Source organism: Poecilia latipinna, unplaced genomic scaffold, assembly GCF_001443285.1.
Source record: "Poecilia latipinna isolate Pla-1442-1.1 unplaced genomic scaffold, P_latipinna-1.0 Scaffold665, whole genome shotgun sequence".
NCBI classification, from domain to species: Eukaryota; Metazoa; Chordata; class Actinopteri; order Cyprinodontiformes; family Poeciliidae; genus Poecilia; species Poecilia latipinna.
Window position 1 is genome coordinate 37,413 of NW_015113281.1, and position 16,471 is coordinate 53,883.

At 41.0% G+C, this 16,471-nt stretch overlaps 1 protein-coding gene across 12 annotated transcripts in view; it reads left to right on the forward strand.

Moving 5' to 3' along the window:
• The window catches only part of dnm1a (dynamin 1a), a 52,603-nt gene extending 36,183 nt beyond the window's left edge, over positions 1-16,420 (forward strand). For 4 of the 12 annotated variants that reach the window (XM_015044217.1, XM_015044219.1, XM_015044225.1 and 1 more), the window contains 7 exons: positions 8,492-8,601; positions 9,259-9,370; positions 9,614-9,628; positions 10,443-10,613; positions 10,724-10,965; positions 11,538-11,741; positions 13,767-16,420. In XM_015044217.1, coding sequence (XP_014899703.1) covers positions 8,492-8,601; positions 9,259-9,370; positions 9,614-9,628; positions 10,443-10,613; positions 10,724-10,965; positions 11,538-11,741; positions 13,767-13,797 — 885 coding nt within the window. In that variant the 3' untranslated portion in view covers positions 13,798-16,420. Of the gene's footprint in view, positions 1-8,491; positions 8,602-9,258; positions 9,371-9,613; positions 9,629-10,442; positions 10,614-10,723; positions 10,966-11,537; positions 11,746-11,844; positions 11,882-12,462; positions 12,501-13,766 lie in introns of those variants that run through there. The other 8 variants (XM_015044220.1, XM_015044227.1, XM_015044228.1 and 5 more) reach the window with 5 other exon arrangements.
• Positions 16,421-16,471: the final 51 nt, after the last annotated feature.

Sequence of the window (16,471 nt, forward strand, 5' to 3'; positions counted from 1 at the left end):
GTGCTCACGGTCAACGCCAGAGTGCTGCCTAAAACACGTCTGTCCAACAGGAGAAAAGGGGAGGAAAAAGGAAAAGCGAAGGTTTCTTCTCCTTCGGCGGGGAAGGTGGACCGGCTGGAGGTTCGACGTGGCAGAGGGACTGGCCGCCGAGTTCCTGCTTCCAGAGGCAGAAGGAGAAAAGGAGTGAGGGAGAGAGGAGATATGGAGGAGAAAAGAGGTGGAGCTTCCCGGCCCCCCATTTTTCCCTTTTCCTCCTCTGTTCTTTCTGTCTCCCCTCCCGTCTGTAACCCCCTCCCCCCCCCCCCCCCTCTCTCTCTCTTTCTATTTTTTTTTTTTTTGATTTTTTTTTTTTCTTTCTCCGCTGGTTTATGGGGAGAAAGTGGCGGGTCAAAGGTGAACAGGAAGTGAGATGCTTTCTTTTGGCGTGCGCGTTGTAAAGTTTGGGAAGGGAGTGCAGGACTTGCGGCAGAAGGGAGGGAACTTTATAGAGTGGGCAGGATGACTCCTCTCTGAGACCTACATATGTGTTTCTTTTTAGTCCCGTGCTTATTGTACATTTGAGCATATACGTGTTTGGTTTTATTTTTGACGTTTGATTGATGGATGTGTGTAGAGTCGTGGGGCTGAATGAGAGCGGAGGCTCCGCCGTCTTTGTAGTGAGGGCAGGAATGTCGGCGTTTTCTTGGCAAGCGGGAGGGAGCCTTGTAATAACTCCAGATGTGCAGCCCTGTGGTCTCCATCTCACTCTTGCTCCCTCTGTTTTTACTTCTAAAGCTGATTTCCTCTCCCTGTCCGACTGGAATAAAGAGCCCTTTATGCGGCTCTCCAGCCGGACTGGTGGCGGCGGGAAGGTGGGGTGAGAGGGGTACTGGTTTCAGGGGTTGACGTCCTACTAGTAAATCAGAACCAGAGGAAGAGATGCTGAGGAAGAGAGCACTAAGGGTTTGCCTCCTTCACCTTCTTTGTTTCACACACCTTGTTCTGCAGCCTTACGTCCAACCGTGGACTTTCTGAACTTTTCAGAAGGACAAGAGGGAATAAAAGAGGAATGCAGACAAAACGATTCCCAGCGAGCACTGGTAGCAATAGAGTGGGTGTGAATGACAGAAATCAGGCCTCGCCGAGTTCAGGGTTTGGGGACTGGAAAGAGTGAATTTATTGGGAAGAAGGGAGGAGTTCTGTGGTCGCAGCGGCATTGTTTCCACTGTTTGGATGACCAGGCAAAGCAGATTCCTTCTCAAAGTCTTCGTCAACATCAGCAAGAAGAAGAAGAAGTTTTAAAAATTAATCGTTGGGTTCTGTGAAAACCTCTCAAGCTTTGAGCCATCATCAGAAAAATGGAAGTACCAAGACATGTCTACAAGCCCAAACTGAGTGGCAGCCATGAGGTCCGGGGTAACTCACCTTCAACATATCTGGCCCTAATAGGATAGAAATAACAAAGAGTCTCAAGAAGGTCCCTGTTTTGATTTCCTACAAGCCATGTAAGGCATATAAGATGGTGAAATCAGCATCTGTATGGTGAGACATAGTGGTGGCCACATCATGCTATGGGTATGGTTTTCTTCAGAAGGGACAGAGAAGATGGTCAGAGTTGATGGAAGGATAGATGGAGCTAAATACAGGGCATAAGTCAATTTCTCTACGCTGGATGAGAACTCATATTTGTCTTAGCCGATATGCAAAGTAAAAGAAAAGATGGTGAAGGACAATACATAATAGAAAACTACAACAAAAAAAGAGAGAGTGGCTTGTTGGTTCACAAACTGTTATTTACTTACAGACTTTGGGAGGCATCTTTCCAAATTCAACTGTGTGGAGTTTGCTAAATAGCATTAGGACTTTAAGAGGACCTGGCACAAAAAAATACAGTATGGACAAAAAGGCACAGGGACACTTGCTGTACAGTAGCATCATGAGTTCTTCTAAGTACAAAAAATATTTAATTTGAAAATCTGGTCGTTTATTGACAACTGAGAAATCATAAATGTTTTGTTGTTCGTTTTTTTTTTCAGCAGGACGACAGTCTAAAACATTTGGAAAAATCGACAGACACGTGTCACAGGAAATAAGCCATGAGTTTTTCCACATTTTTATAGGTGTGAAGTCATTCTACTACCTAAGGGGATGAAGTAGATATGGAAAAAAAAGCTTAACATACTTTGATAGATGATAAGAAATTGAAGCAATTTGATGGAATAGTAGTGCTATTTCTATACAGAATGAATTGTTGAAGTGTTTAAAGATTAAACAAAAGAGGCAAATAAGTGATGAGTCCAGCAGGAACTGAGGAAAGGAGCTGATTTAGGAAGAATTTTGTGTTAGATGAAGGAAAGAAAAGCAAGAGCGCGGAATAGTTAAATAAAAAGCTTCTTGGGAGTGAAAAAAAACTCCAGTAACTCGATTATTCTGCTGCTGAATGAGATCTCACTAAAAATATTTTTGAATCAAATAAATCTGAAGTTGGAGGTTAGAGAAACTTGATTTCTGTTGGTGTGAAGCTTCGACATGCTACTTTTCTTTCATTTGCTATTTTCTTTATTCCATTTATTAATTTCAAGCTTACATAGTAAACAAAATTTTACACCTCGTTTTAGTTACCGACTTTTCCATGATTTGGAGAATGACGTACTGTTGGATCCCAACAGTTTGACATAAGTGAGACATTTTTCTGCTCATAAACGAAGTTTTACAACCCCGGATTTGCTGTAAATGCACAAGGTCAAGAAGAAGAAAAATTCCTAATCCTCGTTTGAAACTGTCTGTCGTTAGCTACACTCCAAATGAAATAAGCCAAATCTATATTCCCACTGTTGTTTAATTAAAAAACAAACAAACAAAAAAACCCTTCAAGCTAAACTATCTGACAGTGCTTTTTTTTAACTTCTTTTGTTTTATACTTTAACCTCTATTCCTGCACATCTGAAAGGCATGCAAGAACTCTAATAAGAAGCAAGTTAAGCGAAAATGGTGCACCATGAAAACCATGTGTGCCTTCAAAGCTTGTTTGCATTTTAGGCTCAGGTTAGCTTACACATGTGGATGTTTTACTTCAGTATGTTCTGACTTTTATGTTTAGTTCAGATCAAAATTGCTCTTTTTAGATTTACACCGCTGCATGCTTTCGTACTTTTCAACCAATTTTGCAAATGTGTTTTTCATAAGCTGAAGAAACCCAAGGAAATTTATAAAAGTCCAAGAAGAAATAATCCCCCCCCGTATTTAAAAAGAAATGGGGGGGGGGGGGCAAGGGGGAAACAATCAGAGGCAAACAACACTTTTTTTTTCAAATCACAGTAAAAGTAAACTAATTAACATAAAAATGTGACATTTAACAAATCAGATTATTTAGGCAAAAAACGATTATTTTTCAGTATGCTGAAAGAAAAAGCACATGTGAGAGGAAAAGGATGAAAAGGTACCAGAACAATAAACAAAAGCAGAGTAAAACAATGAAAAACACATTTCTGCGACAGTTGGGTTCTTTTTTATTTTTTGCAAAGTTTTGCATTTTATCACTATCGTTTTGTCTTATACTGTGCAACAGAGACTTCACATTTGTTCATGTGTATAAACCAGGAGACTCTCCACATTTGCCATTCATCATTTTGACAGAGTAATACAAATACAGGAACCTCTGATGCTGTGATTACGTGACTTTCTGAAAGGGGGACTATAAATATTCCTCAGATTTCATGCCGTCATAGAACAGCGAACGCCTCAGTGTGAGCTTTAGCGATCAGCGAAACCGGTAAGCCAGAAATTACTAATTGAACACTTGGTCTCCATCAAACACACATGTGGTGAGCATCGCGGTGGCGGAGGTGTTGCCACGGCAGAGGTTTCAGGTTTTTATTTGTTTCTTAGCATTTTGATGGTCAGATGTGAATAAGCGCACATGTTGATGGGCATCAGAAAAACGAACATATATGTTCCTTCCTTCCTTCCTTCCTTCCTTCCTTCCTTCCTTCCTTCCTTCCTTCCTTCCTTCCTTCCTTCCTTCCTTTGCACTTTGATAATTACATCATATTTAGTCTGAAGCTGTGACATTTCTAAATGAATGGACATGGTGAAAATATAATTTTGAAAAATTAACCTTCATTTATTTCCTGCAGTAACAGGCTAACTAGCCCAAATTATTGGGTTATTTCCTTCTCCTTTCCTCCCTTCCTTTGCTTCTTTCCTTCCTTCCTTCCTTCCTCCGTTCCTTCCTTCCTTCTCTGTATGCAAATCCTGTATCTCCTCCAAATTCATGGAGTGAGTCACTAAACAGGAAGAATGACCTGTTGGGTTCTGCCAGCTGTTGCACATCAGGCTTCCTGTCTTAATGTAGGAGTTTGCTCTTTGTTGCGCTCGGTTTCTCAGGAAGAGCAGAGAAACACGGTGAGTTAGAGACCGAGATGGTCAGAGCATGCAGCCGAAACTCAATCAATCATACGTGGGATTTCAGTGTTGTTGCTGTCGGGAATCTGGACGCTGCAGCTTGCAGACCAGTGAGGAGGATTCTTGCCGTGTTATCAGGTAACACTTTACTATAATTTATGAACTATTAGAGAGCGTGTGGACACTGGTCCGCTGCCCAAGGTGATTTGTTAGGAGGATTATTGAACAAACCGTGCAGATTGATGAGTCATAAACAGCTGCAAGTTTTTACACTTGAACCTGAAATAACTCCACTTTAATAGTTTCCCATTGGACTTCTCTCCGCTAAGGTTTTCTGTTCCTGATTTAAATCCTATAAACATGTGGTCTTACTTTAAATAAAGTCCAAACTGTATAAAGACTAATTAAGTTTTCCTCAGATGTCCCCTCTGCTCTTTCTCACAGGTCTGTTGTCATTTTTTTATTTTTTCAGTGTCCAGTCTTTATCACATTTCCAAAGTCTTCTATAGTGGTGAAAAATGACTTCTTCTTTTTTTTTCACCAGTTCACCAGCTGAAGCGGGTTCATTATCCTCGCTAACTAACTCTCTTCCTGCATCCACATCATGTCGGAACAACAGAACTGCCCTTTGTGTTAAACTTTTTCTTTTTTTTTTTTTAAGACACAACTCAATGGGGGAATGGCAGAAGAATGGAGGGAAAGAAAAAACGGAGGGAGGTGAGGAGGAGGGTTGTGAAAATTGCCATTGGCTGCCACCCAGGGCCCGGTCTTTGTGGTAATGAAGGGTTAGAGGCAGCGTTATTGCTCCCAGATGCCGTGCGGCTCCTCCACATCGCTTTGATGAACGGCCCAAGTCACCAGGACTTTTCTATCAAACTCCCATCGACGCGCACGTTACCGCACACACACACAAACACACACCCACCGAGCATGCAGACCCTTAAAACAACGTGAAGGCATTAAACAAGCGTCTTCTCGGTTTTTTTTTTTTTTTTTTTTTTTTTTTACACCATACCAATCAACTCCGATTTGTTAATTGGCTCCGGGATGTGTAAGGGTCACCATGTACTCATGCGTGTTCTGTGGGGTGTTAGGTTTCCACGTGTGATTATGTGTGATTAACATTCACAAACGGTGCCTGAGCTCTTCAGATTTTCAGATGTTGTATTCTTTTTCCTTTTTTTTATTTTTTTGAATGGTGAGCAGGAGGGCGAGATGCATGTATGAATGCAGGAGGGAATTTCCTCTGGCTCTAATGAATGAGTTTTTACTCACTCGCACAACAGATCCATGCAAACTGCACTTTATTCACACACCAACTACAACACGCGCTGACTGACTGGGGTGTATTTATGGACGAAGGAACACTGAAAAGAAAAATTGAAACAGGAAGAGTCCACTCCAAAACCAGATTAGTGGTTTAGTCAACACAGACTTCCAAGTCTATGTTGACTTGAAAGTCAGAGTTTGGGCATCAGAAAAGTAAATTGGCTTGAAAAAGTAGTAATCACCACTGGGCTGCGTTTTAGTGGGACTTTCTGTGATAGACCAACACAAAGTTGTGCATAACAGCAAATTGATATAAAATTTAAAGCTGGTTTTAACGCTTCTTGCGATTAAATCGTTTATTCGGTCCTTTTTAATCTTCATAAATTAAATCCAGTGCAAGCACCTTCCCTGAGCACTCTCCTTACTGGTAAGTGGAGTCCGTTTGTGTGTAATTTATTCTTGTTGGAGATACATCTGCTCTTTGAAGCCCTAGGAGGTTGAAATGTTGAAAGGAAGCCATAAAATGATTCAAATGCTGCTTGACTTCAAAATTTATCAAGGTTCTCCTTTTCCACAATGTCATCATAGGGCCTTCATGCAAAGTTTTTTTTTGTGTGGTAAGGAACAAAAAAAACAAACAAAAACATAACAAAAAACTTGCCCAACACACCATCGCAAACATGCAGCAGCATCATGCTGCAAGGGTCAGCATCAGCAGACTTACTGGGAAGCTGGAGGAAGACAAATGTAGCGCAGTCCCAGAGGAAAAGCTATCAATATCTGCGAAAGATAACACTAAAGATAACGCTGATTAGACAGCCGGAGCTGTGATTGAATGGTTTAGATTAAGGCTCAGACGTGTATTAGAATGGCCCAGTCAAAGTTCAGAACTGAATTAGACTGACTTTGAGCTCTTTGGTGGGGAAGAAAAGGCAAATATTTTAGTCTCTGCAAAGTTTTGACTCAGGGAAATTGAATATAAATGCATGTCACACTTTATTAGAATTTATTAGAAAACCATATATCATTTTTCTTCCGTTTTGCAAGAAGGCTCCACGTTGTGTCTCGTAAAATTCCGACAAAATACGGAAAAGCTTTTGGTTGCTCAGTTATAAAAATTTGGGAGAGTTCAAGTAGTCTGAGAATTTTTTCAAGGCCTTAAAGTATTTCATAAGTCAGCCTATAGCGCCTCTTTGCATCTGTCTGTTTGAATCAGTCCCAAAGTGTGAATTTTATGTCGACTGCATTCTACAGACTAAGGTCAAATAAAGTGCTTGCGTGCTTTTGTTTGTTTTCCCATGTGTCCGTGTGAGTGTGTGCTTAACGTCTGAAATCTGTATCGTTGCCCACTCACGCTGACTTTCAGTTTACGGGAGCACGTGAGAAAGCGCTCAGTCTACATCCCTGAACACTCGCTAGCAGAGAAACTCCTTAAGAATTGATCCGATTGTCAGAAAGAAAACAATATGATGCTGCCACATTGCCACGCCGTTTATACCTGCTGACACGGACATCAAATCTATCAAAACATCGCAGCAGTTGTAGTTCTTTATGTCTGCTTTTGTTAATTAGACTTTCCCTTCAACATCTAGACACCCAGTAGTCCTCTGCACTCCTCCTCCTCCTCCTCTTCCTCCTCCATCTTTTCCAGTTCTCCTGACTGGATTTACTGGCCAGAGGAAAGGAAAATGTATGAATCAGTCCAAGGCTGCTCACTCCCCGGGAGAGGGGAAAGCCAGGGAGTGAGGGGAACAAGGGAACTGAAAAGAAAATAAAAGAACGAGGAACGCCAAGAAACAGAAATGCTGAACCAAAAGAAATAAAAGAGAAAAAGGGGGAGGGAGGATGGGAGTGGGATATTCACCAGTGCTATAAATGATGATGTCAGCATTGAGCAGTCTCGGGCGATTGCTTGATTTTTGCTTTTTTTTTTTTTTTTACTTATGTGTGTGTGAGTGTGTGTAGTAGACACCAAGGAGTGCTGGCTTGTTTGTGTGTTCCTTTGTGTGCCTGTGGAGATTTTACAGGAGGATTCAGGGGATATGACCATTTGGCTGCACAGGTCATAAATCCTTTGATGAAGGAGTTTGGTCTCACGTGAAAACCCTTGCGTCCATTCCTTCTTAACTCTGACACGCACACACGCATACACACGCATACACACATGGTTGGGCAGGGCACGCCTGCGGTTAGCCTTCCAGATGGTTTTAAGGTTAGTTAGAGAGTACTATAAGAAGAGCAGCGTATGTGTGTGCGTTGAGTGCATGTTTTTAGAAACTCTGTCACCCTGGCTTATTTTTAGCGTGCAATTTTGTTAATTCTTACTTTACTGTGTGTAGTAAAAAATACAAACTTTCCAACAATAGACCCCGAGGAGTTCAACCACAACATTTGTGTGAATTAGAGAGAGCCGGCATGTCTCCGACTGAGGTGACTAACTTTGAGGTTCCCTCCCTGATACATCAACAGTGGGGCGTTTGTATACCGCATAGCTGTGTGCAGATTTACAAGTACAAAACATTTCGAGTCTCTGCTGTGTTTGTATATACGTGTGTGAGTTGAATACACAAAGTTGTAATCCAAACCAGAGACTCCTTTGTCTTGTTCCCAGTTCATCAGCCTGGGAACTTAGCACAAAGTCTCTTGAGTTTTTTATTCGATTTTTTTTGTCTTTCTCTTCTTTATGTTTCAAAAACATTTAAACCACCCCTAACAACGCAGTCGCCGCTGGTTTCGCATTGCCAAAGCAGCAGCATAGCCACCATTTGTGCTGCTACACTCCTCAGTACATGTAGCATCCATTGTTGTCGTCAAAGTGTTCCTTTTGCACCCCCTGCAGGAGAAGGAGAAGAAGTACATGCTTCCAGTGGACAACCTGAAGCTGCGGGATGTGGAGAAGGGCTTCATGTCCAGCAAGCACATCTTTGCGCTCTTCAACACTGAGCAGAGGTGCCCTTTTATTTGCCTACACACAAATAAAACGATGTGAGAAAATTGACAAGGCGTCACTCAGAGTTCTGACATAAGGAGGCAGCTGGCAGAAGCATCTGTTTAGGTTGGAAAAGAAATTCCTTTATTGTCCCACATTGGAGAGATTAAAAAGAGAATATGAATACTGTACAGTAAGTGGCAACATAAGTATTGTGCAGTTATTAAAAACAGCTATCCTGGTCCAAAGGAATGTGCGGGTTCCAAAATTAGATGTCTATTTGAAAATTAAAATATAGACTATTTACAATAAAACTGCAGAGTTTTATCTGCAGAGCAGAACTGTGCATATATCTGTAGAAATGTTATTTAAAATAAGTAAAATTTGTGCAAATACCACCAAACATGTAAACACTTATTGAACTAAGTTGCACCTTAGTTCAACAAGCACAATTTGCTATTGGCTAATAACTCAAGAATAGTAATATTTATGTCTAGGTTTATAAATTGTAGCATGCGAACAACTGGAAAAATATTTCTGATGCTGTAAAAAAAATGCAGCTTTCAAAACAAAATTGTGTCGTCTACAAGGTTGTTATTACATTAGCTATATTTTCAGTTGAAATGTGTGAAGTTGCTCAGGTTGCATCCTTTGACCCAGCGGTTTTGCATCCACAGAAACGTGTACAAGGACTACCGTCAGCTGGAGCTGGCCTGTGAGAGCCAGGAAGACGTCGATGCCTGGAAGGCCTCCTTCCTCAGAGCCGGAGTTTATCCTGAACGCGTAACCGTAAGCCTAAATTCTGTACTGACGAGAATATAATCACGAGTATGAAAAAGAATGCATGCATTTTCTTTAAAACGTGCAACGTTTGTACGATTAGAATCCTTCCTCTTTTTTGATTCACATTTGAAAATTTTTAGACACGTGGAGAAAATGTTCACCGATTGCATCGTCGGTTTCATTGTTGTCGTTCCTCACATGTTGTGTGTCCTTCTCAATGTCTTTGCACTGCTGTTGTGCTCCTCGTAGGAGAAGGAAGGAAAGGTACGGTATCCTTCACACCTGTTTCCTTTTTTTTTTTTGTTTCATTCACACACATTTTTACGAGCTTTTCTGAGCTTATTTTTCATTTAGTTTAATAAACTGACAGTAAACAAGAAAGGTAGCCCACATTTTCCACTACTGTAGGTATTTCAAAAATAATGAGGATATTTAATATGAGTAAGAAAACATTATAGATTTCAGGAAACATAATTATGTTTGGTCAGTAGGGGTAGAGGACAATTTTTTTTGTTTGTTTTTTTTTGTCAAAGTAATTAATGCATAATTACTGCGTTTCAAACGTTTCCAGCAAAAAATGAAAGATTGTAATCCTGTTACAGAACTCAAATAAATCTAGCAAACACATTTATTGCAGTCTAAAGAAATATATAAACACACTTACAACATTGTTATTATAGATACTTCCTCCTAAGCTTGTGCTTCTGTCTGATTTAGCTTTAGCTACTCCTACATGCAGGGATTTTCAGCATGTAAGTTGAACTAAAAATTTGAATGTAAATTATTTAAGTGCTGTTGTTGTCAAAACACCCGCTTTAAAAAACAAAAATGAAACACCAGCAAAATCCACTGCAATGCTGGACCAGAACAAACTATTACAGCAGATTCATTTGGAAGCAGAATGACCTCTTGCTCGCATTGTTTGCATTTGAGTTTCAGCGAGAAGAAATGATAAAGTTTTTGAGCTGCAAGTTGACAAAACATCCATAGGAAATCCGCTGTCCTCCCTTCCGCACGTCTCACTCGTGGCCTTTGGCGGTCCTGCTTCCTGTGAATCATCTCTGATTTATCTCCGCAGAGCGAAGGCGGCGATGAAAATGGCTCGGACAACTTCATGCACAGCATGGACCCTCAGCTGGAGCGGCAGGTGGAGACGATCCGCAACCTGGTCGACTCCTACATGGCGATTGTCAACAAGACCGTGCGCGACCTGATACCGAAGACGGTCATGCATCTCATGATTAACAATGTGAGCCGTCAGCGAGGTTTCTGCGAAAGTAACAAAAAAGCTTTTAAGATTTAAAAGTGCAAAAAACAAAAAAAGTCATTTGAAATCTTTGCTCTTTTTTTTTATTAAAGACAAAAGAGTTCATTAACGCTGAGCTGCTGGCCCAGCTCTACTCATGCGGTGACCAGAACACTCTGATGGAGGAGTCTCAGGAGCAGGCGCAGCATCGCGATGAGATGCTCAGGATGTACCACGCCCTGCGGGAGGCGCTAGGCATCATCGGCGACATCAGCACAACCACAGTGAGCACATCAATGCCGCCGCCGGTGGATGACTCCTGGCTGCAGGTCCAACGCAGCGGATCCGGAGGAAGGTATGTCAGACATGGACGTGAAATATACTGCTCAAATAAATAAAGGGAACATTTCACTTCAATTTTGTGTGTGGCTCCAAATCCAGGCCTCCATTGGTTAATAAATTTGATTTCCATTGATGATTTTTGTGTGATTTTGTTGTCAGCACATTCAACTTTGTACAGAACAAAGTATTCATTGAGAATATTTCATTCATTCAGATCTAGGATGTGTTACTTGAGTGTTCCCTTTATTTTTTTGAGCAGTGTAGTTTGATTCTTTTCTTGAACGTCGTGCCCTGTAACGATCTTCACGGTGGTTACAGGTTTCTTTATGCAAATGAACTTTTTGCAGGTGGCTCAACTTCGAAACTTAAAGAAAGCGCTAGCTGATCAACTTTTTCAGAAAAAAAAAACAAAGAAACAAACACTATATCCAACCTTCAAAGAAAGACCTAGTTCAAATAAATGAACTAGCTAAACCTCATCTTGGCATTTTAAAGCTTTTTTGTGCAGTCAGAATATCATCTGCGCCTCTCCGGAAAATCTGAATCTCTGAAACTCGTTATTTCCGATCTCCGTTTCTTCTCCAGGTCTCCAGCGACCAGTCCAACTCCAAATCGCAGGGCTCCACCGGGCCCACCAGCTCGCCCGGGCTCCCGCGGACCCCCACCGGGGCCTCCTCCTGCTGGGGGCCCCCCAGTACCATCTCGCCCCGGAGCGTCTCCAGATCCTCACGGCGGGCCGCCTCCCACCGTGCCCTCCCGGCCTAACCGCGCGCCCCCCAGTGTGCCAAGGTGAGTAGAAGCATGAGAAGCCTTTTTTAGGCCAGGAGCCCGAAATGGAAACATGTTGCAAAAAGTTGGACATTCAACCCATATTTATGATATTCTATGTCAGGGGAATGTGAAGATGCCTGGATGAGGGGATAAATGAGGTAAATGAAACTAGAGAGTGCTGCTTTGTGATAGACGACAGTAGATGAAGTAGCAGCAGATGGTTAGAAATCCTCAAGTAGACACATTTCAAGTGACACCGACTACATCTTTTTCCTTCTATTTTGTAATTAAGTGAACTTTAAACACAATAATGCTTCGTCGGCTACAAATTACGAACAACTTATTATTTGCACCCATGCTTACATCGCATCAGATAATTGTTTTCGCCTGGTGTCCATGGCCTCTATGTTTCCCTTGTGCTTTCCTGTGTTTGTGATTTATTAGCGTTTTTAAAGCTAATTGTCTTAAAGCCGCTTGCCTCTTGTTTCTACTGTAGAATCTATAGTCTATGTGCAAAGCTCTCTTTGGGGGGAAAAAACAAACAAAACAAACATAAACTAAAGATCTCTTTATGGGTCTTGAACACGGATTTATTCTTAAAGCGAGCTGCGCACATGCATCGCTGGCCTGCCCCCTTCACTGTAACTCTTTGCACTTTTTCTGTCTCCCTGCTCCTTCCTGTCCTTCTCTCTCTCTCTTTCTAACACACACACACACATAACTACTGTTCCTCCTGCAGAGTCACTATCACTGACCGATGAAGACTAACGTTTCTCGGTATGTTGGTTGCTGTGTGTCCCCCCACCCCACCCCCCTAAATGCTCGTCGTGCTCACAAACCTCCTCGGACTTCATCTTTTTGCTGCATGGCATTTTTCTTTTCTCTCTTTCTCACACTTTTCTATTCTCAGAGCAATGCATGAGTCTTTAGGAGTTATTCATCTGAACCAGGTCACAGGAAACAGAAAAGTGTGGGTTATTTTTAGTGCCCAGGAGCACAGCTTTTGTGTTTTTTCTTGAATTTTGGTTGCAAACACCATGACATCCCACCTGTCCGTTGATGCGTCTCTGTTGATTGGAGAAAATGCACAACAGAGCTACGTGCAGGCTAACCCCAGTTGGATGTGCAGTCGCAGCATCTTCATTCGTTCTCCCTTTCCGGCCTATATTACGTTTCTTTGTTTCCACATACCAGAGAACTGAGAACTCTGTAATGTTGGTGGTACTTTTGTGATTTATCCATGTGCACAAGATGCAGTTCTGTGCAAAGGAATTCATAACCCTTGAAGCTTTTTTTTTTTGTTTTGTTTTTTTTTTACATTTAGTCATGTAAAAAAAAAAACTTACATGTATTTTATGGAGATTTGATGTTATTGAACAGAATCTAACGCTTCCTATGTTGAAGGAAAATTATACTTGCATTTTAGATTAAAATTTTAAAAAGTGTTATGTATTTGTATTTAGCTCTCCCTTTGACAAGTGCCTTGGGTTTTATCTCTACCACCTTTCCACAAATGAAGACTAAATAAAATATTTTTCAAATTCTTCTCTGAGTTTTTTTTAGCAGTTGTCTCTGGGACAACTGTAAACTGAGATTAAGTCACACAAAATTGGGCTCTATTTACTTAAAATGGGCTTAATACAAATCCACCACGCAACTTTCAGGTTTTATCTGCAAAAAAAAAAAAAAAAAAAGAATTTTGAAAACAAGTCAGTTTCCTCCAGCTTGATAATTATGCTCGACTTCGTCTCGTCTGTCACATAAAATCCCGCTAAAATTCGAAGACGTTGCGGTTCCAACGACACAAAATGTGACCTCCTTCAAGGGTGTGGATGCTTTTGCAAATCACTGCGGTAAAGTAACTGTGCGGGTCTGTGAAGTCTTTTCGTGCACCCGTATGAATAATCCTGGGAGAACACCAAAGCCTTAATCCAGGGTGTCCGTGAAGAAAGCAAAACAGCAAGAAAAAAAGTCCACTTTATGAAGAACAGATCTGACCTCTTCTCTTTTCTTTATGTCTTCCCCTCTGTTTGTCCGTGCCAGTCGGAGACCCCCGCCTTCTCCAACACACTAGACCTCAGAGCTCCTTCCTCCCTCCTTCGTTTCCCCCCTCTGGACGAGCGAGAGAGAGAGAGAGAGAGAGAGGCGCTTCGGACAACAGCGCCACCTTCCTCTCATCTACTGCCCGGTCTGACCCTCCTGTTCCCACCTCCCATCCCTCCCCCATCCGCCCCTCTGTTTTCACACAGAGAAGCAGAATACTTGAACGCATGACTTACGTACAACTTTGTTCCTCACAATTTAATCGCAGAGACCATGAAATGATCATATTAGACAACCGAGTCAACGTATTGTATAGCCACGCAAGTTCAAAGCAGAATGCTTCCCCTCCTCTTGTATCGAGAGGGGTTAAACATTTGCGAGGTTAGCATGAATCTCTGCCTGAGCTTCTCGAAAGCGTCGTCTCAGTTTTAACATTCGTTTCATTTCCTTTCATCAGGATTTGTTTGCTCACCTTTGTTTTTTTTTTTTGTTGTTTTTTTTTTTTGACGAACAGAATGATGTAAAACCAGAACCTTTTATTCAGGATGGGGAAGTGCTTTACATTATTAGATGTTTGTTTGTTTTTTTTTTTTGAACATAAACATCATATTAGTAGCGTGATGCATGCTTTGAGATCGTGAAAGACTTACTCCATCTTTGTGTTGTAAAGAAATTAGAGCAATGTGGTTTTTCTTTGCAACATTTGCTGCTCAGTGGTGGAAGTGTTTCTGATGTGCAAACGGAATTCAGTCTAATTGTTTTGGGGTTGTTGTTTTTTTTTTTTTTATCCAGATTTTAATTTGTAATCTTCCTTAAAAAAAAAAAAAAAGAAAGAAAGAAAGAAAAAGCAAGCAAGGAAACAATCTTATTAGTTTTTATCATATCATATCTCTTTTAACATACTTTCTTTTCTTGTTGATGGAGTTTCTCTTTTGATCTTTCATCCTGCCAAATTAGTTCTTGTTTGATTTTTCTATGTTCCTTAAACAGTTTGGTCAAACAAGGGTGGGTCATCTCATACAGACACCCCCAAATACCATTTTCCTCTCTCTCTCTCTCTCTCTCTCTCTCTCTCTCTCTCTTTTTTTAAAGCTAATCCATGCTTTCCCACTGTCCAAATCTATAAAGCAGCAGCACCACCCAGGTGAGGAAGACGTGGATGACATCTGAATTCTTCAATTTGAAAAACCTGAATGGACAAAAGTCTTCTTCGTTTTTCCCTTTTATTCTCTCTATCATCAGAATCACGTAGCGGATCCTCTTATTTTGCCAGTCGCAGTCTTCAGAAAGTCTCACTGTTGCTAAAGCTTTGTCACATCCTCGTCTTAAAACTGCTGCGCTCTCAGATAACCTATGCAAAAGAGAAAAGTGGTTTCTCGGTCTTTTTATGGCAAAAAGATGCATCTAATACAGATTATTTCCCCCTTTTGTTCCTCTGCTTATCAAGGCATTACTACTACTGCTTAATGTTGCAGAGGGATTTTTTCAACTTTCTCTTCCACAAAGGACAGATTTGGAAAGTTTAGTGGAGGGTAAGAGATTTAATTGAGGAGTGTCAAACTGAAGTGGGCCACATTCCAATTTGTCAAAACCTTTTTTCTTTTCCACTGGTGAATCATGTATTTTTAATTTTTTTTAATTCATTTATTCCACTAAAGCAAACTGAAGGTTGGGATTGCATTGCAGCAACATGTGAGAAAGGTTCAAGAGGTCTGAATGCTTCTGCGACTGCGCCGCATAACTGAACAAAACGAAACCAGAGAAGGAGACTTTGTGACCCGAGTTGTTTCTTTAGACCGTTAACTCTTCATGTAGAGTGTAATACAAGATGGTGGCCTCGTAACTCAGGTTAGTCAGGTTTGAGCACATGATGCCTCCAATGTTAAATTAAACAGGAAAAATATTTTTAAAAAATGCATTCAAGTTGCTGATCTGCCATTTCTTCTTTCTCTCTTTTCTCCTGCTCTCTTTTCTCTCAGTGGTCACGGGGGTGAGTGAGAACATGAACAGTCCCAGTCTATGCATAAAGTACCACTGCTTGTGTTGAGTTGTCACATTACTGAGCAGAAACCACCTTTCAATCCCTTCGTTTTTCTGCCACTGAGCTCTGCTGTCAGTGTTACGTGTTGTATTTTGACCCCAAACACAAACAACCCACTAGCCTTACCTTATCCTGTGATCATCACTAGAAAGAAAAAAAAAAATCACCTATTTGTGCATCTCTGATGTCAACATCTGCAAAGCAAACATGAAGTCATATCCGATGTAACAGTAATTAGTTTATTAATGTATTCGTGTGGTGCATTTTATTAGACATGTACTCTCTTCTGTTTAGATCATTTAGTCTACATTGTATGCAGCATCGGAATATTTAAACCATGAGTAAAGGAGCATAACAGAATACTTGAAAAATAATAATAAAAAAACTGTGCTGTAAATGGATGCTGGCAGGTTGTTTGATACTTTTGCTTGCATCAGGGAGGGTGTATTTGTGTTTTCTCTCTGAATTTATAAAATGTTAGACGGACGGTGTGTGTAAACTGGCTGAGGACAAGTCCTGCTGCTTGTCTCAGCTGATGTGGAAGAAACTGTAAGAGTATCCTGGAGGACTGCTGTACTGTCAACTACATATTAAAAGACCTCTGTGTGCTGTAGTGTCTGTTTTTGTTTTTCCTCTAACATTTGGGCACTTTTCATGAATAATG